Below are 24,905 nucleotides of genomic sequence, written 5' to 3'. Positions count from 1 at the left end.
TTCTTAGGAACAGTGAACATTACCAGCCACAAAAGCAGAGAATGAAGAAGGCAAGCAAAGTGTTCAAGTCTAGATTCAGCAATCAGTAAGCATCAGTCTGTGATCCCACATATTCTTTCTTTGTCCCTAGGAAACACATTCAGGGTCTTTTACTTTTTTATTTTTTTAGTGTCTTCTCTTTTAAAGAGCTTTTGTATTGAGCACATTACTTCCAAAATCTATCCATTTTTTTGGTTTGTTTTAATAACTATCACAGCATAGGGACTTCCCTGATGGTCCAGTGGTTAAGAATCTGCCCTGCAATGCAGGGGACACGGGTTCAATCCCTACCTGGGGAACTAAGATCCCACATGCCTTGGAGCAACCAACCTCAGGCACCACAACCAGAGAGTCCATTCTGCGGCAAGGAAAGATCCCAAGTGCTGGCAACTAAGACCTGACACAGCCAATAAACATATATTAAAAACTATAACAGTATAAAAATGCTTCCAGTGAAAAATGACCAAATCGCTCCCGTGTAGACTTTGTTCTCGCTTCCTGGATTTAGCATTATGAGCATTTTCTGGAGTTTTGTATTAATATATGCACATACCCATGTATAGGTTATAGATCCTGTGTGTGTGTGTCTTCCAGAGAAGAGGACTCGTTTCATTTCTGCTTTGGTTATAAACAGATATTTTTAGCTTTTAAGAAAAATATGCCATTTAAAGCCCACCTCCATACTCTGCACAATCTCTTTTTCTTCAAAAAGGTTTCCTGTTTACACTTGGTCCAAGGCTTGGGAGAGGGCTCCAGGGTGGTTAAAAAGCTGCCTTGTGGCTGCAGAGAGGGGCTTCAGGCAGAAGCGCGGAAACCACAGGGAGACTTGAGGGTGAGCCTTCCAAAGAGATGCTCGCCCAGCCCTGCCTGGGGACCAGCCGGCCCACAGAGGTTAATCAGGTGGTCGCCATCTTCTTGATGAGCTTCACCTGCCTCTCCAGGAAGCGGCTCTCCCGGAAGCCACAGGCGGGTTCTGCGCGACGGAGCCCAGGGCGCGCAGGTCAACACAGGCCTGGTTCCGGTTCTTCTCCATGAACATAGCCGTCTCCATAAGCGTCATGGGCCTTACCCACTTCTCTTGAGATGGCTTTGGCACGTCCTGGAACAGGGAGTGGCCACCACACTGGTTTTGCATTTTCCAGAGACACTAACACCCTGGTGCTTCTGCTCAGCCAATATGCGGAAAAAAGTGTCCTGCACCCTCTAGAGAGAGGTAGGAGACGAGGCCTGCAGAGGCCTGTTGACCAGGCAGTTGACAGCGGCCTCCACCTTGATGGAATAATTGTAACAAATCTGGGAGCTCACATGGTTGATGGGTAATAAGGAGTTAATCTCAAAAAATGGTCTTGGTTGGGCCTGGTGGCCAAGGATAACTGAGTGGCTGACTCTTAAATCTGTGAATGGAAAAAAAGTTGGAGGGTGGTCAGAGGCGAGAGCAAAGGGCATCCCTAGGTCTGTTCTATCCAAATACTGCTGAAGGAAGAGACAGATCCGCAGGACCCCTGAGTGCACTGCCAGTATACAGCCAATATTTCTATTTTCTTTTACAATAATTTTATTGATTATTTAATTATTTGGGGGCTGTACTAGGTCTTCCTTGCCTCGAAGGCTTTCTCGAGTTACCGTGAGCTGGGGGCTACTCTCTTGTCGCGGTGCACAGCTTCTCACTGCGGTGGCTCTTGCTGCAGAGCACAGGCTCTCAGCGCATGGTGCACTGGCTTCAGTAGTTGTGCTGCACAGGTTTAGTTGCCCCTTGGCATGTGGAGTCTTCCCAGACCAGGGATTGAACCTGTGTCCTTTGCATTGGCAGGCGGATTGTTAACCACTGGACCACCAGGGAAGCTCTCTGTTTTCTTATAAAGATGATTCTGTGGGGTCTGAGCGTCCCAGCACTGGAGTTTGCAGGCTGTTGGTGGGGCCGGGTCTTGGTACCAGGGACCCGGAATGTCCGCCTCCAGCCAGAGTTCATGCAGGACCCTGCTAAGTCCCCCACCACCGCCCTTGCCCTCACCTCTCCAGGAAACCCTCCAAGACCAGCAGGGAGTCGCTGCTTTTGCCCTCCAAGCATGGAGTCTCTGTTTCCCCCAGTCCTGAGGGGCTCCTGCAGTCAAGCCCCACTGCCCTTCAAAGCCAAATGCTCTGGGGGCTCTTCCTCCCCGTGCCGGACTCCCGGGCTGGGGAGCCTGGCACGGGGCTCAGAGCTCTCACTCATATGGGAGAATTTCTGCAACATGATGATTCTCCAGACTGTGGGTCGCCCACCTGGGTGGGATGGGATTTGATTATATTGTAAGTGTGCCACTCCTACCATCCCATGGTTTCTCTTTTATGTCTTTGAATTTGACCCCCCCTTTTTTGGTAGATTCCAGTCTTTTTTATTGGTGGTTGTTCAGCAGTTACTTGTGATTTTGGCATGCTTGTAAAAGGAGGTGAACTGAAGGTCCTTCTACTCCCCATCACCTTGTTGCCATCCTCAAAAAAGATTTTATTTCTATTTTAGAGATTCAACAAGGGCTCCATTGAGATGAGGTTGTATGCTGATGCTTTTCTGCTGACGGCCAGTGATTCCCCTTCATAGTTTTGCTCTCCCTGCTGTGCTAATGAAAGCCACCTGAGTAAAGGTCTGGAAGGCTCCATGTACAAGAGGAGTTTGCTCAGGCCTCCCTTTTTATAGGGTACCCTTCCCAATTTTCACTGACTGATCTCTCTCTGCCATAAGATGTGTCCTGGAGCAAGCCATGTGAACACAAGCACCTTGCTATCTTCATTTACCAATTAATAAATATTTCCATTCCAACATGGTTCATATAGATGGCTTTCATTCTTCTTGTGCCTTGCTCAGAAAGGCATTTCTCACTCTAAAATTATAAAAATGTTGCTTATGCTTCTTATAGTTCTATTTATGATTTAATCACCACACAGTATGTTGATTCCTATGGAATGAATTTTGATGTATGGAGTTACCTATTTTCCAAAAGAGATATTTCCTGATTTTGATAGTGGCCTCTCCTTTTTATTCTCCTAATGACCATACTTTTTAATAGAATTTATACATCTTAGGTGAAAGTACTGCTGTGTACTAATTACCCCACCTAAACCCAAGGTAAAGTGGATTGTGAATGGCCTTGGCAATTCATTCTGTTCGTCTGGTTCTTGGTGTCCTCAACTGAAGAAGAAGGGGAGTTAGATTAGATGGCTTTGAGTGATCCTTCTGGTTGTACAGGCATAGTGTGACTGGGGAAAGACTTTATGACCTCATTCTGTGAAGGCATGAATTACATAATAAACCAAGAGAGTGCTTTCACATAGTATCTTCCCCCTTCCAAGCACAGTGAGTGCCTAGTGAAAGCCTGCAGAATGCACTGACTGGCAGCTTCGGTGCTCTAGGTGAGCTGGACTGGGCCTAGCCATTTGACAGCAGATTTACCTGGTTCCTAAGTGACTACCTAGCAAGAAAGGGAATGGTTCTGGGCAGGCTACTTGCGTGCCTATTTTTAAGAATGACCTGGCTTTTAATTAGTGTAATGCCACAGTGTTTTACTGTTTGCCTGGTCAGTCTTAAGCTCTGAAAGTTAAGGAACTGTCAGGAGTGCAGAATCAGGATCCCTATGCCTACCGAGGCATCCCTATGTCTCCCTTTGCAGACTCAGTTCTCCTCTCTCTGCCTTGACCCTGTGCTGTGGCCTTGAGCACTTCCATTCCCTGTTCTGGGCCTTAAATGCCACACCTCTGCTGCAGTCCTCCTTTTTGTATCAATATTTCACCCAGTTTTAAATGTGAGGAGTAAAAAGAGTGCCTGCCTTTTGGCACTTACAGTGAGCTATTTTATCATGTTAAACACCGTTAGCCGCCTTTTTCCTCTGCTCTTTGTCTCGCATCTTCTTGTGAGGGTAACAGTCTGGGCTTCCAGAACTGGTCTCTAAACAAATGCACAGCGGCCCCGTGTGTGGGATACTCAGGTTGGAAGCCAGCAGACAGTACAGTTCTTCTTTGCAGACAGATGGGGATTAATTTCAAAGTTACACAAAGGCATTAATTTTTGTAAATCATGAGCAATCCATCCCTTGGCATTTGAATAAGTTGACTTCAATTTGTTTAAAGTAAAAAAAATAAACACAGAGACAAATGCAAACAAGTGCAGATGCAGTCATCAGCTTGCTGTTGAGCTGAAAAGCTGTTGGTTCCAGGGGAAGTGTTCATCTAAGGAAACTTGTGTCATGGCTCCCTTCTGATGAATAAGGGCCTGAACCATGGTTTCACCTAAACGTAAATCACTAATTGACCGAACAGAGGACTTTACAGACCACAGACTGTAACTGAAATTGAGAAAGATGCTGTGATTCACTACAAAACAGCTATCATTGAAGTGAAGGCAGCAAGCAAAACAGTAGGTGACTGGAATATTTCTGACTCCTGAAGGAGTGGTGTCTTTATTTCTAAGTCCTAAGGGAGCAAGGGAGCCTTTATAGACAACACAGCCAGCAGTTCATTTGAGACTCAGGGCTGCCGTTGATTCACTTCAGGTGGTGAGATTAGAAATCTGGCAGAACCATCTGCCTTGAAGCAGCTGGGTTACTGGGTGGGGGATTGGTGCTTCAAAAAAGGCATGGAGGGACCAGGCATTCCCATACAGGGCTGGGGCCTGCTACCCAGTTCAGCTCCACATCCCTTCAGGGCTCATCTTATGTACCCGTTCTCTCATCTGAAACACTCTGTGGAACCTCACCACTGGCAGAAACCTGACTAGGGTCAGCAAGTTCACGGTCACTGCTTACCAGTGCCCCCTGCTGATAACCTCAAACACGAGACACTCACATGTCTTGGCCACAGTTTCCAAAGAATCCAAAATAGACTGACTTCTGGAACTGAGATGTTCCTCAGACTCTTCCACTGATGTCTGTAACTAAGAAACCCCAAATTAGGAAATAATTCACAGACTGTTGCCTCATTTTACTAACTTGGCAAACTGTCACTTAATGATAAAAAAAGGGTAGTTAAAATACTGCCGTTTTACATGAACAAAAACCAATACAATTATTAAACTTCTTAAAATGTAAGATGTTTTAACACCTTGAAATGTGGCATACTTACCTTGTGAATGCTTTCTTTGATATGGGAAATGAAGTTGTATAAAGTCTCACTAAAATAGGAAAGAAAAAAGGAAAGTGAACCTTTGCAAAATATTTAAGCAGTAGGTAACAAAATTGATTCCATGAACATAGCAGGATTCTACCCGTGCAACATCAAAACAGTGGTTGATCAGAGCTGAAGACTTAACCCTAAGAAATCTTAGTGCCCAGATTAGAAAAGGAGACACTGACTTTTTGTGATCATTTCCAAAGTGAAACAAAACTTTATTCTGTTTTTTAAAATTTACTCTATATGGATCTTAAATGAGGTTGAATTTTAGCAATTCAAATGGTTTCTATAGTAGAACACACCAGCTTCCATTTTTATGGCAACATGGCTTCAGAGAATAGTGACTTCCTATGGATAGTCAAAAATTCTTGGACACATATTAGTCTAATGACTATTATTTTGTCTGTAAGAATGGAGATAATTCTGGGAATGATATTGATTTTTAATGAAAAATAAATTATCATAATTATTCCTCAAATATCCCACTTTTGAAAAAAATCAGACAAGGTTCATCATTAAAATTTTTTACAGATTTTGTTTCTTTATACAATGCATATATCAATTTTTGAACCCCAATAGGACAGCTCTTCATGCCACAGTCTTATGGATGCTCCATAAGACTGACTTTAAAAGAGGAATTTGATAGTACCATTTCAGAGTCTTACAAACCATACAGTTTTATGAATAAGATTGACATGACCTGAAAACAATGAAAATCTAAAATGAAAAATTTAGTGAACTAAGGATAAGAACAGAATGATATTAAATTATAAAAGTAGATAATAAGAATAAGAAAAGGTACTTATAAATTAAAATAGCAGAAATTAAACAAATAGAATTAACCAGAAGATACAGTATGGAAATGTGATAGAAAACAGAAAAAAGACAGATGAAAAACAAGTAAATAGTGAAAAAAAAAAAATTAGAGAATCAATGCAGGAGATTCAATGCTTGGACAAAATTGGAAATCCAGACAATAAGAAGAGTGAAAATAGGAGGTTTTCCAAGGTATAATAAAAGAAAAATTCCCAGAACCAAAAGACACAAGTTTATAGGGCAAAAGGAATTCCTCCATGCCAAGGGTTTATGATGAGCCACATCAAACCATAGTGCTGTAAAATTTCAGAACTCTAAGGATAATGAGAAGGTCCTAAAAATTTGCAGAAATAAAGCAGGTGATATATACAGGCTTAGGAATCTGCATGGCAGCAGACCGCTTAAAAGCACCCAGAAATCTATAAGGTAGTGAGCAATACTGTAGAAATTTTGAACAAAAAGAACTCCTAGTCTGGTACAATGACAGCTGTGCCAGTTGCTTGTAGTCATCATCTCTTCTCAGTGGTCAGTACTCAATTTTTTAAATTAGTTCACTGAGGTATGATTAACACACAAAAAGCTGTACATATTTAACATATACAAGTTTGGAGATAAGTATACAACCATGAAACCATCTCCACAATCTATGCCATAAATACATCTGCCACCTCAGAAAGTTTCCTTCTACCCTCTTTCTTTATTGTTATTAGTGATAAGAACACTTAACAAAGATCCACCCTCTAAACAAAATTTCAAGTATAGAGTATTGTTAACTGTAGACACTATGCTGTATAGTAGCTCTCTGGAATTTATTCGTCTTATATAAACTGAAGTTTTGTACCCTTTGAGTAATACTTCCTGTTTCCCCCACACATTCCCCACCGACAACCACCATTCAACTCTCTGCTTCTATGAGTTTGACTATTTCACACTCCTCGTATAAGTGGTAGCATATAATTAGTATTTTTCCTTCTGTGTCTGGCTTATTTCGTTTATCATAATGTCTTTCAGGTTCATTCATTTGTTACAAGTGACAGGATTTCCTTCTTTTTTAAAGCTAAAGAATATTTCACTGTATGTACATACCATTTTTTCTTTCCCATTCATCCATTGATAGATATTTAGGTTACTTCCATTCTTGGCTATTTTAAATAATAGCCATGCTGTGATGAACATGAGAGTGCAGATATCTCCTCAAGATCCTGATTTCAATTCCTTTGGGTATATACTTAGAAGTGGAATTGCTGGATCATGTGGTAGTTCTGTTTTTAATGTTTTGTGAAGCCTCTATACTGTTTTCTAAAGTGGCTGCACTAGGGAATTCCCTGGAGGTCCAGTGGTTAAGACTCTGAGCTTTCACTGCCGAGGGCGCAGGTGTGACCTCGAGGAACTGAGATCCCCCAAGCCTTACGATGTGGCAAAAAAATTAAAATAAATAAAGTAGCTGCACCAGTTTTCACACCCATCAACAGTGTATATATACTTGCCAACAGTTGTTACTAATTTTTTAAATGATAATCATTCTGATAGGTATGAGATGATATCTAATTGTGGTTTTGATTAGCATTCCCTGTTAATTAGTGAAGCTGAGCATCTTTTCGTATAACCGATGGCCATTTGAATGTCTTCTTTGGAGAACTGTCCATTCAATTCCTTTGCTCATCTTTTAATCAGGATATTTCGGGGTTATTTTGTTTTTGCGACTGGGTTGTAGGTATTCCTTTAATGTTTATATTAACCCTTTATCAGATGTATGGTTTGCAAGTATATTCTGTCCCATAGGTTGCCTTTTCACTGTGTTGATTTCATTTGCTGTGCAGAAACTTTTTACAGTTGACCCTTATACAACATAGGTTTGAAATGCATGGGTCCACTTATATGCTGATTTTTCATTCAATAAATACAGTTGGCCCCTTACGTTCCAGGGTTTCGCATCTGCAGATTCAGCCAAACATGGACAGAAATTTCCGTCTTCAATTGGTTAAATCTGTGCATTCAAAACTGAAGATATAGAGGGCCGACTATGGGACTTGAGCATCATTGGATTTTGGTATATGCAAGGACTCTTGAAACCAGTCTTCTGTGGATGCTGAGGGATGCTTGTACTTGGATGTCATTTCATTTGTCTATTCTTGCTTTTGTTACCTGTGTAATATCCAAGACATCATTGCCAAGGCCAATGTCAAGAATGTTTTTCCCTATGTTTTCTTCTAGGTGTTCTGTGGTTTCAAGTCTCACATTTACGTCTTTAATCCATTTTGAGTTGATATTTGTGAATGGTATAAGTTAAAGATCCTTTTCCATTGTTTTGCATAGGGATTCAGTTTTCCCAACATCATTTGTTGAAAGATTATCATTACCTCACTGTATATTCTTGGTATTTCTCATATGTATTAAACATTTAAAACCTAACCCTCAAAAAAAAAATCCTAACCCTCTAAATGATCCATATAAAAGAGCACAGTGCAGCCACCAAAATGATTTTATAGATGAAATAGAAATATAACCGTTCAATATTATTAAATTAAAAAACAGATTGAAAATAATCCATAGGAAACAATTCCATTTTTATTTTTTGAAAGTATGCAAAAATAGAGCAGAATTATATAAAACAGTGTTAATGGTGGTTCATAGAATAAGCTGATTCAGAGGCAGACTTGAGAATCTGACAGACCCAAGATCTCTGCCCAAAACTCCTACTCAGTTTAGATGTGCTCCCTTGGATGGAGTTTTTCCTCACGCCCCCAGTCAGAACTGGAAGCCTGTCCTCAGGGCTCCCAAAGCATTTGGATGAAACCTCTACTACAGCATTTACAAATTTGTACTTAGAGTGAAAAGTCTAGTTTCTTTATTTTAGGTTGTTCTCCATCTGATCCTCTTTACTGTTTGAGGAGTTCCTCAGATCAGGGATCTTGGGAAGAAGCAGAGTCCTTTTCCTCCTCTTGAGGCTGAGAGTGCCAGGGCTTGCTTTCTGAGCTTTTCCTGAACTTGGGCTCTCCTTTCACATACACCTTGTCAGATTGGGAGTCAGGGTAAAAATACTGTGACCTCTTTCTCTGGTGGCTGTGGCTCTCGTGGTAGAAAGATGGAGCTCCATGGGATTGATGAAAGTGGACTACACTGACAACAATGGAGCGAAGGGTCCAGTGCACTCTGGGCAGAGGCTAGAAGGCAGCAGAATCTGCACGGGACTGATTTTGAGACTTTGTTTGGAAAGTTGTCCATGGTAGGTAGTTGTTGGCAATTGTATGACTGTGGCAAAAACTTAAATTGGCCTCATTTTCTTCCTTGCAAACTGGATTCCTAATCTCCACCCGCCATGCCCTGCCACCTAGGTAGATGACATTCCATCCTCGGGAATTCCTTGGCAATCCAGTGGTTATGACTCCATGCCTTCACTGCCGTTGGCCCAAGTTCAGTCTCTGGTTGAGGAACTAAGATCTTGCAAGCCACATGGCATGACCAAGAAAAACAAAATCCTAAAGGGAACAGAAAATACCCTTCTTCCTTCCTTCATCCATCAACTGTCTGGAAATCTGATATAAAAGCTCCAAGCACTGTGAGGACTGAGAGGGATCATACTTTAGGGATCTGCTAGATTCACGCTTCTAGAAGGAGCCATGAGGTCCATGGAGCTACCATTCTAGCCCTGGACCACACACTTCAGGCTGATTTTTTGCATTAAAGAAAAATAAGCATCTTTTAAATACTTCTATTATTTTTACGAGAATGAGAGTACATATGTCAATGCAGTTGAACATAATCCTAATAAAATGAACCACTTAAGATCTTTCAATAATGTTTAACACTTTAAAAATTTAAATTAACATAGGAAATTTGTATATGTATGTGTACACAGTCCTGTGAGTTTTATCACAAATTTAGGATCCATGTAACAACCACCACAACCAGGATATGAGACAGTATCCCCCAAACAAATCCTTCAGGCTGTCTCATTGTGGTAAAGGCCAGCCCACACCCCTAATCCCTGGTAATCACTGACCTAATACCCATCCCTATAGTTTTGCTTTTCTCAGAATGTCACATAAATTGAATCATATAGTATATAGTCTTTGGACTGGTTTCAGCATAGTGCCTTTGAAAGACTCTTGAGAGCACCTTGGACTTCTAGGAGATCAAAGCAGTCAATCCTCAAGGAAATCAGTCCTGAATATTCATTGGAATATTCATTCTGTGGGAACACAAAGAGTCAGACACGACTGAGCAACTGAACAACAACAAAATCAACATAAAAGCATTAGTGGTGATGCTGAAGCACACTTTGGGCACCTGATGCAAAGAGCCGACTCATTTGAAAAGACCCTGATGCTGGGAAAGACTGAAGGCACGGGAGAAGGGGATGACAGAGGATGAGATGGTTGGATGGCATCTCCGACTCAATGGACATGAGTTTGAGCAAGCTCCGGGAGTTGGTGATGGACAGGGAAGCCTGGTGTGCTGCAGTCCATGGGGTCACAAAGAGCCAGACACGACTGAGCAACTGAGCTGAACTGAACTGAGTGCCTTTAAGGCTCATCTGTGTTCCTGTGTAGCGATAGTTCATTCCTTTGTGTTGTTGAGTAGTGTTCCACTGTATGGGCATACCATAGTCTATCCATTCATACATTGAAGGGCATTTGGGTTGTGCCCAGTTCTTGGTGATTATGAACTAGGCTACAATAAACTTTATTGTATAGACTTTTATGAAAACATGTTTTCATTTATCTAGGATATATATCTAGCAGTAGAACTGCAGAGGCAGACAGTAAATTGTTTAATTTTATAAGAAACTGACAAACTTTTCCAAAGGGGCTGTATCGTTTTGCATATCCACCAGCAAGATTTCCATTTGGTCTATATTCTTGCCCAGCATTGTCAAATTTTGTCTGTTTTATTTTTAGTCACATTAATAGATGAGTAGTAATATCATCTGCTCATATTAGTAATATCATTGTGATTTTAATTTGTATTTCCAAAATAGCTAATGGTGTTGAGAAACTTTTCATGTATTTATTTGCCATCCATATGTTTTCTTTGATGAAGTGTCTGCTAAAATTTTTTCCCATTTTTTTATTCAGTTGCTTGTTTCTTACTGTTGAGTTTTAAGAGTTCTTGATATATTCTGGATACAAGTCCTTTGTTGAAAATGTGGTTTGCACATATTTTTTCCAGTCTGTAGCCTGTCTTTTCATTTTCTTAACAGTGTCTGTCACAGAGCAAACATCTTACATTTTGGTTAAAAACAAAACCCCAGAAATCTTAAGGGTAGGCTATCATACTTCAAATTCAAGTTCCCTTCCTTAATCTATCTGCTACTATTTATTTTTCAGAGTCCTCAGATGCTACATGCACACCATCAGGGCTTGGTTGCATTCAGTGGGAGCAATAGGATGTTATACACTTATTCTGTCTTACTCAGAACCAGAAGCCATTCCAATACCCTCTTAATAAATTCCTTTTTCATTTAAATAGTTATTTCTGTTGCTCACAACTATTAACTCTGGCTCACTTGTTAATTTATCCATCACATGCCTGTTTCCTTAACAAGACTGAGAACTTCAAAGACAGGTACCATTATTCCTCCCCTTGGGATCCCCAGTGTGCCCTATTGGGCCTAGCACAGCATTTATTGAGTGAGTGAATGAACAGATTTCACTGTGGTGATCCCCAATCTTGAAAGAATATGGCTCATTTTATAATTTCCTTGTGTTCCTTAGGTTATTCATTAGTTATGAGACTAATCTGTTTTCTCAAACATGATTGATTAAAAAATAATAATAATCTGGGTAATGAACATCCCATTGTCTAGTATGCCCAGCATCCACCTCTAATGGAGAATTGTTTCTTTTTGCATCCAAAAAGTGATTACGATGAGAACTTCAAGTCATACCCCCCTCTTCACTCACCCCTCAATAACCAAATAAACAAATCCATCAGAAGCTTTCACTAGGATTTTCAAATTGTAACTAAGGGGTGAGAGTCTCTTTTTCTGTGTTAGTAGGAAGCTGGTCTCTAGTAGGAGAGAATGAAGCATAGATGGGGAGGGAAGCACAGAAAAGAGACAGATTTTGATTTCATTTCATTCCCTGTCCTTCCAGATTGGTTAAGAGGACTAATATATCCTCCTTTTTATCCAGGCTAGTTTATTTGCTATCAAAAGAGTTATAACAAATGCAACGTGAATGAGTAAGGCTTCTTGTGAGATTTTTTTTAACCTCATGTGCTCTTTCTACTCATTTGGGAAAACATGTACTTTCAAAACACAATATGTAAATACATGTTTTATTGATTAGTAGCATCTCTTATGTTAACTCTGTACCATGCCTTATCATTTTCCTGCTTCCAGATTTACAATGGTATACTTTCTCTCTCTCATTTAAACTTTTCTCACTCTTCATCACATTTCTGACAAGCACTTATTGACAGAAAACAGCAATCTAAAATGGGGTTTGTTTTTGCCAGAATTTGTGAAAATTATGATTTTCTGCTTAGCATTTAAATCAATATCATAAACTTGAAATTTTTTTAATGGATAAGAGGATCTTCAGTGTCCTTATCATCTATTCTTTCTGTATAAATACTATTTTTTTTTCCATCTTGTAAATAATTGTTAACAGAAACTCATTTCTGGGAATTCTTTGGTGGTCCAGTGGTTACGTCTCCACGCTCTCAATGCTGAGGGCCTCGATTCAATCCCTGGTCTGGGAATTAACATCCCACAAGCCATGCAAACAAAAAAAAAAAAAGGAAAAGAAAATAAACTCATTTCACTACCAAAACAGCAAAGGAAATGAAAAATGAAATAAAGAAATGAAGGAAGGGAGGGAAAGAGAGGGAAGAAAGAAATATCAAGAACTTAATGTTTCCAAAAGTTTTTTTAGTTACAGAAATTGTGATCAAACAAAATAATATAATCCAAAAGCCCAGAGAACAAAAACCTTAAGACTAATTTGAGGCAGTAAGATGAGCGGAACCTGCTCACGTGTAGTACTGTACCATTGTTATGAATCCTAGAGCCTAGATTCCTAGAGGAAAGAAATCTGTCAGCATCTGGGAAATGTTTACTTACCAGCAGAATCAAACACTTCAAATAGAGTATTTTGCTTTTCTCACTAAAGGAGTATAGGTATACGGTGGAGAATATGCCTAATCTTTTGAAGAATTCCTAATCTAGAATTCTTTAAGAAGTCCTGGCTCCTAATGCAGGAGATATGGAGATATGAGTTATCCCTGGATCAGGAAGATCCCCTGGAGAAGGAAATGGCAACCCACTCCAGTAATCTTGCCTGGAAAATCCCATGGACAGAGGAACCTGGTGGGCTACAGTCTGTGGGAACACAAAGAGTCAGACACGACTGAGCAACTGAACAACAACAAAATCAACATAAAAGCATTAGTGGTGATGCTAAATGACACATCTTTACTGACAGAAATAATAAAGTATATTTCTGCTTGGGTGTTACAATTTCTGTGATAACTAAGGATGTCCTCTTAACTTACTATGGAGAAATGAACAAGTTAATTTCCTCAATGACTGCAACTTATTTATTTACAAATTAATGTATAGTCCTAAATTTGCTTATATATATATATTATATATATATAAAACAAATAAGAATATGTATAAAATTTAGGCTATATCTTTAAAAATACCAACATTTCAAAGTGAGAAAATCAGCCTGAATTATGATTTAAGAATTCATGTGCTATATTCTTGACTCTGAAACAAATGTTAACTAAGTTCCTAAGTCTGATGATCTGAAGAAAAAGGACAGAATTTTAGGCAGAATAAACCTAACATTACTTGAATATTGCATTTCTCTAAGAAGTCCTTTAGCTTAATATTCAGAGACACCAAAACTGTGGCAGCCTAAGAAAGCAAATAAAGAGTAATTACTAGATGAGCTGTAAAAGTAAGAATGCTATCATGCTGAAACTGAATTATTCAACTACTGACATTCCATTTGCTATTTCACTCAGAAAAGAGAAGCTGTCTCATCCACTTGAAAGGTTTTTGTGTACCTGTCACATTTGTCTTTTGCACTTTTCTTTTTCTCCTCAAACTGTTCCAAGAGGCCTTTTGGTTTTCCAAGAGACAAAGGAAGAGGAAACAAGCCTCCATCTTTTGGATCTCCTCCAAGCAGCTGGGGTTTTGTTTGGTACTTTGTGAAAATACTAGGTTCACTCTGTTCAGTGGAAAAGAAAAACATCATAGCCTTTCACACATAAAAATATTTATAGCATTCACTATTTTCTATACAAAGCAGAGTTACACTTAAGTGCAAACTATAATACTAAAATCCAATGCAGCATGTAGAATTTCCTTTTTATTTCATATGCACCAGAAAATTATATTAAAGAAAAGCAACTCTTTTTACTAATATAATTTCTGCTTTACCAGCCCAGAGATATTTAAAATGTCAGCTAAAATGGCTTAAAATCAATTATATAAGTTTAAAGGGAACAACAGAAAATTATGCTGTGTTGAGATAATGTGTTAAAGTTTTTATATTAATAAGTTTAACTCAAGTTGTTGTTGCTCAGTTGCTGATGAACTAGACTTACTGATAAGTTTGACATGTAATGTAAATGGCACATGGTAAGCCATTTCCTGCATTCCAAAGCAAAACTTACTCTGAAACGTTCAGGTAGTACACTTACTCCTTCACATCACTGGATACCAATTTTTGTACTTATCTCAGAGCATACCTTGCTAAGTTACAGTAGTGACCTAATCTTATTAAGTCTATCTGATGCAGTTAAGTCTGTGTATAAAGTTAAATCTGGTTCTAGACCAAAATAAATAAATTTAAAAAAATATTTCTGACTCACAAAAGAAAACAAGCTGATCTCCAAAAAATCAAGAGATTCTGGCCCTTGGGCTTCCCGTGTGGCTCAGCTGATAAAGAATCTACCTGCAATGCAGGAGACCTGGGTTCGATCCCTAGGTTGGGAAGATCCCCTGGAGAAGGGGATGGCTACCCACTCCAGTATTCTGGCCTGGAGAATTCCATGTACTGTATAGCCCATGGGGTTGCAAAGAGTCGGACACGACTGAGTGACTTTCACTTTCACACTTTCTGGCCCTTATTCTTCAACTTAGGCCTCAGTATCCTCATCTCCTCCTTCAAGGAGTTAATGACTAAATCTACAAAGCATCTGATGTTTCTTAGGAAAAAAATGTCCATATAGAATAATATTTATATTACTTTGTCCCTATTTCTAAAGTTCTTTTTTCTTATTGAATATTCACAAACAATAATATGACAAGCCTTAGAAAATGCCATGTAATATTTGGCACTCCCTAGGAGTGGTCAAAGTACTGGAAATATTCTGTGTTGCTTTAGTAATAGAAGAAAATGCAAATTAAATGTTTTCCATTTCAGACTACCAAGTAAAATGAATCACCAATCAAACACAAATCTATTTAGGGCAGTGATCCTTAGAGGTATACAATTCTAAAATATAGTGCAGCATAATAAGTCATCTTTACAGTTTATCTCCATAATGACTGTGAAACATGTGCAGAGAAATTCTGGAATTCAAACTCACATCCAGAGAATTCTGTTGTGACTGTTTTGGATGTCTCAAGTGGACTTCAGAGTCCACGGGTGTTGACAGGGTCTGTGAACCTTCTGGACAGAACTGGGATCCAAAAAGGAACTGGGAATCACTGAGACTGGAGTAATCAGTCTGATTGTTATTCCAGTTAGATGACTTAGTGGCCCTGAAATTAAGCAAGACGATAAAAGTATATCAAGTAGACAAACATCCTGAACAAATGAAAATCATAATTCAAAATTATTTCAGAATATTCTGGGCAGAATGCTAGCTTTTTTTTGACCTCCCAGTCCCCTGCACACTGCCAGTACTACCTCTAAAGAAAGAAGGAAATTATGAATGCCAGACATTTTGATTACAACAACCTTGGAACAATCAGATGGAAATTCAAACATTAAGGACTAACACCATTATTTCTTGTACAACAAGATTATGGGCTTTAACACCATTTTGGAGATCAAAGGTCAGAAAATCTTTAGGGATTAAGAGAACATTTTAAAAGGTTGAATTTGTTTATCAGTAAGGGAACAGATTAAAAATAAAATACAGCTTATGCATGTAACCGATTCAGTAGTCAGAATTAATAAACTAGATTTACATATAACTACATGGATAAGTCTCAGAAACATAATTTTGAGTGAAGAAAAATAAAAATGTAATGAACTCTCTCATGTATTAATGTAATTTATAAGCCTACATCATACATATTAAACAAGTATGCAATTGAATATGTAGAAGATTAATGGGAAGGATACACATTAACTCCCCTAGAATGTGTGTCTGTCGGGAAGGAAAGGAGCAGGACTGGAGGGAGAGAAGACGCTATAATACACAATCACAATATAGACCTAGATACGGACTGAATGTGTGTGTCCTCCCAAAATTTATGTTGAAACACCGAAATCAGATTGATTATATTCTTTGCAGCCAAAGATGGAGAAGCTCTATATAGTCAAAAAAAACAAGACCAGGAGTTGACTGTGGCTCAGATCATGAACTCCTTATTGCCAAATTCAGACTTAAATTGAAGAAAGTAGGGAAAACCACTAGACCATTCAGGTATGACCTAAATCAAATCCCTTATGATTATACAGTGGAAGTGAGAAATATATTTAAGGGACTAGATCTGATAGATAGAGTGCCTGATGAACTATGGACGGAAAAAAAAAAAAAAACTATGGACGGAGGTTCGTGACATTGTACAGGAGACAGGGATCAAGACCATCCCCATGGAAAAGAAATGCAAAAAGGCAAAATGGCTGTCTGAGGAGGTCTTAAAATAGCTGTGAAAAGAAGAGAAGCGAAAAGCAAGGAGAAAAGGAAAGATATAAGCATCTGAATGCAGAGTTCCAAAGAATAGCAAGAAGAGATAAGAAAGCCTTCCTCAGAGATCAATGCAAAGAAATAGAGCAAAACAACAGAATGGGAAAGACTAGAGATCTCTTCATGAAAATTAGAGATACCAAGGGAACATTTCATTCAAAGATGAGCTCGATAAAGGACAGAAATGGTATGGACCTAACAGAAGCAGAAGATATTAAGAAGAGGTGGCAGGAATACACAGAAGAACCGTACAAAAAAGATCTTCACGACCAAGATAATCACGATGGTGTGATCACTCACCTAGAGCCAGGCATCCTGGAATGTGAAGTCAAGTGGGCCTTAGAAAGCATCACTACGAGCAAAGCTAGTGGAGGTGATGGAATTCCAGTTGAGCTATTTCAAATCCTGAAACATGATGCTGTGAAAGTGCTGCACTCAATATGCCAGCAAATTTGGAAAACTCAGCAGTGGCCACAGGACTGGAAAAGGTCAGTTTTCATTCTAATCCCAAAGAAAGGCAATGCCAAAGAATGCTCAAACTACCACACAATTGCACTCATCTCACATGCTAGTAAAGTAATGCTTAAAATTCTCCAAGCCAGGCTTCAGCAATACGTGAACCGTGAACTTCCAGATGTTCAAGCTGGTTTTAGAAAAGGCAGAGGAACCAGAGATCAAATTGCCAACATCTGCTGGATCATGGAAAAAGCAAGAGAGTTCCAGAAAAACATCTATTTCTGCTTTATTGACTATGCCAAAGCCTTTGACTGTGTGGATCACAATAAACTGTGGAAAATTCTGAAAGAGATGGGAATACCAGACCACCTGATCTGCCTTTTGAGAAACTTGTATGCAGGTCAGGAAACAACAGTTAGAATTGGACATGGAACAACAGACTGGTTCCAAATAGGAAAAGGAGTACGGCAAGGCTGTATATTGTCACCCTGCGTATTTAACTTATATGCAGAGTACATCATGAGAAATGCTGGGCTGGAAGAAGCACAAGCTGGAATCAAGATTGCTGGGAGAAATATCAATAACCTCAGATATGCAGATGACACCATCCATATGGCAGAAAGTGAAGAGGAACTAAAAAGCCTCTTGATGAAAGTGAAAGTGGAGAGCGAAAAAGTTGGCTTAAAGCTCAACATTCAGAAAACAAAGATCATGGCATCCAGTCCCATCACTTCATGGGAAATAGATGGGGAAACAGTGGAAATAGTGTCAGACTTTATTTTTTTGGGCTCCAAAATCACTGCAGATGGTGACTGCAGCCATGAAATTAAAAGACGCTTACTCCTTGGAAGGAAAGTTATGACCAACCTAGATAGCATATTCAAAAGCAGAGACATTACTTTGCCAACAAAGGTCCGTCTAGTCAAGGCTATGGTTTTTCCAGTGGTCATGTATGGATGTGAGAGTGGGACTGTGAAGAAGGCTGAGCGCTGAAGAATTGATGCTTTTAAACTGTGGTGTTGGAGAAGACTCTTGAGAGTCCCTTGGACTGCAAGGAGATCCAACCAGTCCATTCTGAAGGAGATCAGCCCTGGGATTTCTTTGGAAGGCATGATGCTAAAGCTGAAACTCTAGTACTTTGGCCACCTCATGCGAAGAGTTGACTCATTGGAAGACTCTGATGCTGGGAGGGATTGGGGGCAGGAGAAGGGGATGACAGAGGATGAGATGGCTGGATGGCATCACTGACTTGATGGACGTGAGTCTGAGTGAACTCCGGGAGTTGGTGATGGACAGGGAGGCCTGGCGTGCTGCGATTCATGGGGTCGCAAAGAGTCGGACACAACTGAGCGACTGAAGTAAGGAGGATGGGACCCTCCTGATGAGATTAGTGTCCTGATAAGAACAGACACCAAAGAGCTTACCCTCATTCTTTCTCCATCATATGAGGACACAGAAAAAGGCAATTGTCTGCAAGCCAAGAAGGGAGTCTTCACCAAAAACCAATCATGCTGGCATAGGACTTTCAGTTCTAAGACTTTTCAATCTCCAGAACTGTGAGAAAATAACTTTTTGTTGTTTAAGCCATCCAGTTTATTGTACTTTGTTGTGGCAACCCAAGCAGACTAATATAGGTCTCATACAGACTGAAGAATATGATCAACTCAGATTTGCACACAGAAAGATCCATTAAGCACTGTATTATTCCCTTTTACACTTTAGTGTCTTATCCTTGATTGTTTTATATACTTCTAGCTGTGGACCCCCAACTTGCTTCCCATGGATACCTATGCCAGTCTAAATCTCACATTTGAAGGGGATAATGATATTGATAATGATACAATCACACTTGAATACAGTGTACTGAGTCTACACAGAGATAGCACATAAGTGGATAGACAAACATATAGTCTTCAAGTTTTTACTTGAAAGACATCTCAATAACAGTTTATGTTACTTAATGCTGTTGTATAACCCAAGAAAACATCCTTTTCATTAAAACACACAGGCAGATCATTCCTTTTCCAAATGCTAAATTTAAAATAGATAGCACATAAGTACATATTCTAAGCCAAAGGAATCATTATATATTAATACAAGAAAGAAATAAACCCTACTTGTTCAGAACAGAGAAGAGAAATTATTTTGACTCATAGAATCATTTTCTAAGATTAGCTAAGGTAATGGGCTACACACATATATTATAATATGGTTTGCATAATCATTGCTCAAAATAGCTAAATAGCTCTCTGTGACTCCGTTCTTAGGTCAAAGAGAATAATTAGCTGGGCTGGAAAAGAAACAGCTCTGTGAGCCTACAGAAGTCATGTAGGATTTGTATCTTCAAGCTACGATCTGGAATTAAACATATATTTTTTCCCCTACTCTGTATCAACTGTAAGCCTTTTTTTTCTTTTCAAGGAAAAAACAAAAAGAACAATGTTTTAGGTTTTTTGCTGTCTTTAGGAAGGTGTTAGGAGGAAAAAAAACTATTCAAAGATTAAAGCATGCCAAAAACAATTGGAAATCCCTCCATATATACCACTTCTGGGGCACACCCACCAAACTAGCAATAGCAGGCCCTTCTGCATGGCTAGAGGACACCAATCTAAGTACTTCAGCGGAGTGGTAGAGGGAACAATATTTCAATGAGGCCTGTTAGCAGTTGGAGTGGTTACCTACAAATTGTACGATACAGCTGAATACATTGTCTTGAGTTTGCTCCTTGCTGTTTCAATAGCAATTGCTCCAAATGAGGTTAGAGTTTCTAGATGTTGGACCATGTCTAACTCTCACAGGCCTCATAGTCCCTAGGTCTGGTGCTGGACAGTCATTGTTCAATTAGCACACATAGCTGAATTGATATTAATTTTATAATCAGAAAATAGGCAAAGGGAGAAGACAGTATGAGGGGGTTACAGTGCTGACAACCGAGGGGAAGAAGCTATATGGGGTAACTCTATTACTATAAACCCATACGAAAGGGAGCCTGTTTTCATGAAATCAATCTTCTCAAGTAGAAGAATACATAACCAGAAAACTTACCCAGAGCCTGAGGGGATACTGAACATATCTTTGATATTCCAGACATTAAAATTCATGTCTTATGATTATTCCCTTTAAAAAGAGAGGAACATTCATTTAAAAGGTTAATACAGTACTTTTCCAAAGATTACTTTACAGTGACTGTTATATGTAGATGAGGGCATTTCAGCAGTTATATTCTCATCCAGTTGGTGAAAATTCCCATTACATATCTGCCAGAAATAGGTTTTGTGTTTTTTTTTCCTTGCAGTTAAATTGCATGCAAATTCCCCGCAATATCAGAGCCCAAACCCAGCCACCTGTAAAAAAGTAAATTTGCCTGCCATCCTTTGCTTTCTTGTTTCTTGTTCTGCCACCTCTACTAATAATCTGCTTTTAGAAAAAGACCAATAAACCCCTCTTTCATTGCCTGATACAAAGAATGACTTAATCTATAACCTTTCCCGAAAAGACTGGTTCTTCTCAGCCCATAGGATATTGGAATGCCAAGAAAGCTGTGGAATTTAGGCAGTAAGAAGCTGGTTGAAGAATAAGTGCTATGGGCAAAAGTGTCTTCCCACACCTCTTACAGCAGTTTCCTATTCCGCTCACTGCCAATCTAACATACTACATAATACAGTTCATATGATGATCATAGTGCCTGGATTTTATGAAACAAGCCCAATTTTCAATTTTGTCTCCTTGATCCCACAGAACATTCATATGTATCAGATTGTATATTACCACTGAGAGCATCAGAAAATGATACCCACACATATGAGATCCCCACTATAGATCTAGATAAGATGAAGCATAAGTTCTGAACAAATACAGGTAGTTTGGTATACATTAATATAATTTAACCTTGTTTAGAGAAATGTATTACACTGAAGTTTTCTAACTTTCTAAAACATTACACACATTTGTGTGTTTATAAGCATTTGTTTTGCAAGAAAGTTAAGTCAATAGACCACAGAATCAAGGGGCTAAAGGTAGTACTACTTTCACAGTATCTACTGTGTGCTAGGCACAGTGCTGGACACATTGCAGAATATAAGCTTAATGATTTTGTGAGGCAGATCTTGTTATCCCCATTTAAAAGCTTGTGAAGATTCAGATAGGCTAAATAATTAGCTCAAATTCTAAATAATTCTTGATAAATATGCTAGATCATTGAGATGAAAACTGAAGAAAATTCATTTTAAAAACTGGCAATATTGTCCAGATGGGTTCACAGGTAAATTCTACCAATTCATTTATAGACAAAACCATACTAATTCTGTATAACCTCACCCAAGAGGTAGCAGAAGGGACACTTTCTAGCTCATTCTATGAGGCCAGCATTATGCTAATAATATAACCAAAGACATTACAAAAAAAGAAGACTACAGACCAGTGTCTCTCATGAACATAGATGCAAAGTCCTCATCAAATTATTAGCAAATTGAATCCAACAATGCATAGAAAGAATTATACACAACAGGAGATGCAAACAGGGCTAGTTCAGCATTTGAAAATCAATTAATATAATCCATTAGGATTATAGGACTGATATTGAAGTTGAAACTCTAATATTTTGGCCACCTGATGCGAAGACCTGACTCATTGGAAAAGACCCTGATGCTGGGAAAAATTGAAAGCAGGAGGAGAAGGGGATGACAGAGGATGAGATGGTTGGATGGCATCACCGGCTCAATGGACATGAGTGTGAGTAAACTCGAGGAGTTGGTGATGGACAGGGAGGCCTGGCATCCTGCAGTCCATGGGGCCGCAGAGTCAGACAGGACTGAGAGACTGAACTGAACTGCTAATTCATTGCATCAACAGGCTAAAGAAGAAAAAGTATACAACCATATTGATACAAAAAAGCGTTTGATAAAATCCAACACCCATTCATGATAAAAACTCTCAGCAAAGTAAAAAAACAGAAATTTCCTCAACTTTATAGAAAACATCTACCCCCAAACCCAAAGTTAACATCATCCTTTTAAAAAAATTTTTCATTGGGGCATAGTTGATTTACAATATTGTGCTAACATTACACTTAATGGTCAGAAACTAAAAACGCTCCCACTAAAATCAGGAACAATGCAAGATGCTTCCTCACATCTCATCACATAAATTAGCACAGGACTAGATAGACAAACCAGTAGAACAGAGCAATAAATCTTTCTGAAATGGAAATGTATGTTTATGATAAAGGTAGTATCTCAGATTTGTTGGGGAGAGATAAACATTTTAAAGTAGACTTGGGATAACTGAATAGATATATCAAAAAAAATCAGATCTAGTCTGTTCACCATATGTCACAAAATATTACAAATGAATCAGAGATAAAATAAATATGAAACCATAAAAGCACTGGAGTGGAGGAAACGTAAATTTCTCTATAGCCTGGAAGTGGGGAAAACTTTGACTCAAAAAGTCCAGAAGAAAAAAACTGACAAATCTGACTACATAACATTTTTAAAAAGAAAATTTTGTATCACACTACAAATCTTACAGAAAATGGTCAGGACATCTGAGCCAATGGTTCACAGTAAAAGAAACACAAAAGCCCTTATATGGGAATTCCCTGGCTGTCCAATGGTTAGGACTCTGAGCTTCCACTACAGGGAGCACAGGTTCTATCCCTGGTCAGGGAACTAGGATCCTGCATGCCAAGTGGTGAGGCCAAAACCATCATCATCATCATCATCATCATCATCACTATGTCTTTTCCCTGCTTTTTCTCTACCCTATCATCCTAATATATATTTTATTAATTTATCATATTTTGTCTCTCACCATGCACACCCATGCCTACCAGAATGTAGTTTTAAGCTCTTTGAAGATAGGAATTTTTGTCTGTTTTGTTCACTGCTATACCCTCAAAATCTACAAATTGTGCATAGCAAATAATAAGTGCTAGCAAATAATACAAAATATTATTAAATGAGTAAATGGGAACTAAATTAGGACAATGGAGCAAAACTTTCCAAATATCCATAAATTTAAAACACATTGTTTTCAATTATTACATTTAAGTCCCTGGATCATCACAGACTTTATTATATATTTTAATAAAGGAGATAAAGTAAATATGGGATTCCTGATCTTCATGTTTGGGGGTCCCTGGTGGCTCAGATGGTAAAGAATCTGCCTGCAATGCAGGAGAGACCTGGGTTGGATTCCTGGGTCCGGAAGATCTCCTGGAGTAGGAAATGGCAACCCACTCCAGTATTTTTGCCTGGAGAATTCCATGGACAGAGCAGCCTTGCGAGCTACAGTCTATGGGGTGTGTATGTCCGAGTTTTTTTGATAGTCTGTGTTTTTTTTCTTCCATCCACACTAGCAGAATTTCCTCCATCTAAAGTGTAGATTTAGAATCTAGACACTTTTACACATATCACTACAAGGTCATTTTTTTTTTAACAAGGTCCTTATAACTACATATAGATGATAAATCCTCTATTGTTTTTCACTTCTGTTTATGCTGATAGAGTAATTTATATAACCTGTTGTTTGCGGTTTAGAATAACTACTCCCCAGGTTCCAGACCTAACTTACTCTTAAGAGGTTTCTTAAATATGGTTTTAGAAATTCTATGGTTATACCAATTGTGCTTAACAGCCACCTGGTGCTTTATGTGCCAAGATCTCAGTTTACCTGTCCTCTGTGCATTCACCTGTCACCATGCTATCTGTATACATGCTTTTATATTCTCAGAGGGTAGAAATCCCATCTACAAAAATCCCTCTCCTCACAGATACTAGTATAACATTAGTAATGAAGAGGTAGTCATTCTTAGTTGGACCTTAGCTATTTTAAGGTAAATGAAAATTGAAATGCACATATTAACACCTTACAGGGGCTGAGTTCCCTCCCTCTCTCATCCTCCAATCCCATTAAAGGAAGCAGAAAAGGAAGGGAAAGGTTTCAGTGCAAGTGACTATTTCCACAAGAAGGGCCTTGGCATGGTTATGTGCAGGGAGGAATATATGGGGCTGAAGAGGGTGTGTCCTAAGGGGCTCCAAGCCCTCCCATCTGACCTCATCTTCAACTAAGAGAATCCTGAGATCGCAGTGCAGGGTCCTCCAAGTGCCCCTACTTGGCCACAGGGAAAACTAGTCTGTTTTTCTGGCCTCCACCAGGCCTGCCTCAACCTCGGTTCAGTCGCTCTTTCTCATTTTCAGTCTCTTCTACCAGGAGACATGCTCTGGGATCGTAGACTAAATAAGTCATTCCTTGTCCTTTCCAGACCCCTCCAAGGGATTTCCCGTCATAATAATCAATAACCAATCCCAGTGGGTTTCCCTGGGTTCCGGTTCACCCTGACTTCGGGGGCGGACTCTCTTCCTGGTCTCTGAGGCAGGCCGGGAAGCCTTCGTCCCCAAAGAACCTGAGGAAAACAGCTCCCCAGGGAAGCTGAAGTCAAGTCCCTTGAAGAGCCAGGGTGGTCTTTCCTCACAGAGAAAGAAAGGGCTAACCCTAATCCCAACACCACACCCCCACCTCCCATCCCCCGACCACCCCGCCCCCCGCGTCCCCCGACGACCCCCCTGCCC

At 39.3% G+C, this 24,905-nt stretch overlaps 1 protein-coding gene across 2 annotated transcripts in view; it reads right to left on the bottom strand.

The window, feature by feature from the left end:
- CCDC36 (coiled-coil domain containing 36) overlaps positions 1-24,905 on the bottom strand; it is a 28,218-nt gene that overhangs the window by 3,161 nt on the left and 152 nt on the right. Inside the window, exons 2-6 of one of the 2 annotated variants that reach the window (XM_027523271.1) lie at positions 20,380-20,451; positions 15,547-15,721; positions 14,017-14,180; positions 5,131-5,179; positions 4,855-4,942 (exon numbers count right to left, since the gene is read on the bottom strand). In XM_027523271.1, coding sequence (XP_027379072.1) covers positions 4,855-4,942; positions 5,131-5,179; positions 14,017-14,180; positions 15,547-15,721; positions 20,380-20,435 — 532 coding nt within the window. In that variant the 5' untranslated portion in view covers positions 20,436-20,451. Of the gene's footprint in view, positions 1-4,854; positions 4,943-5,130; positions 5,180-14,016; positions 14,181-15,546; positions 15,722-20,379; positions 21,926-24,905 lie in introns of those variants that run through there. The other variant, XM_027523272.1, reaches the window with a different exon arrangement.

This window comes from Bos indicus x Bos taurus, chromosome 22, assembly GCF_003369695.1.
Source record: "Bos indicus x Bos taurus breed Angus x Brahman F1 hybrid chromosome 22, Bos_hybrid_MaternalHap_v2.0, whole genome shotgun sequence".
In the NCBI taxonomy this organism is placed as follows: Eukaryota; Metazoa; Chordata; class Mammalia; order Artiodactyla; family Bovidae; genus Bos; species Bos indicus x Bos taurus.
Note: the sequence above shows the minus strand (reverse complement) of the source record. Positions and strands in the feature narration are given on the sequence as shown.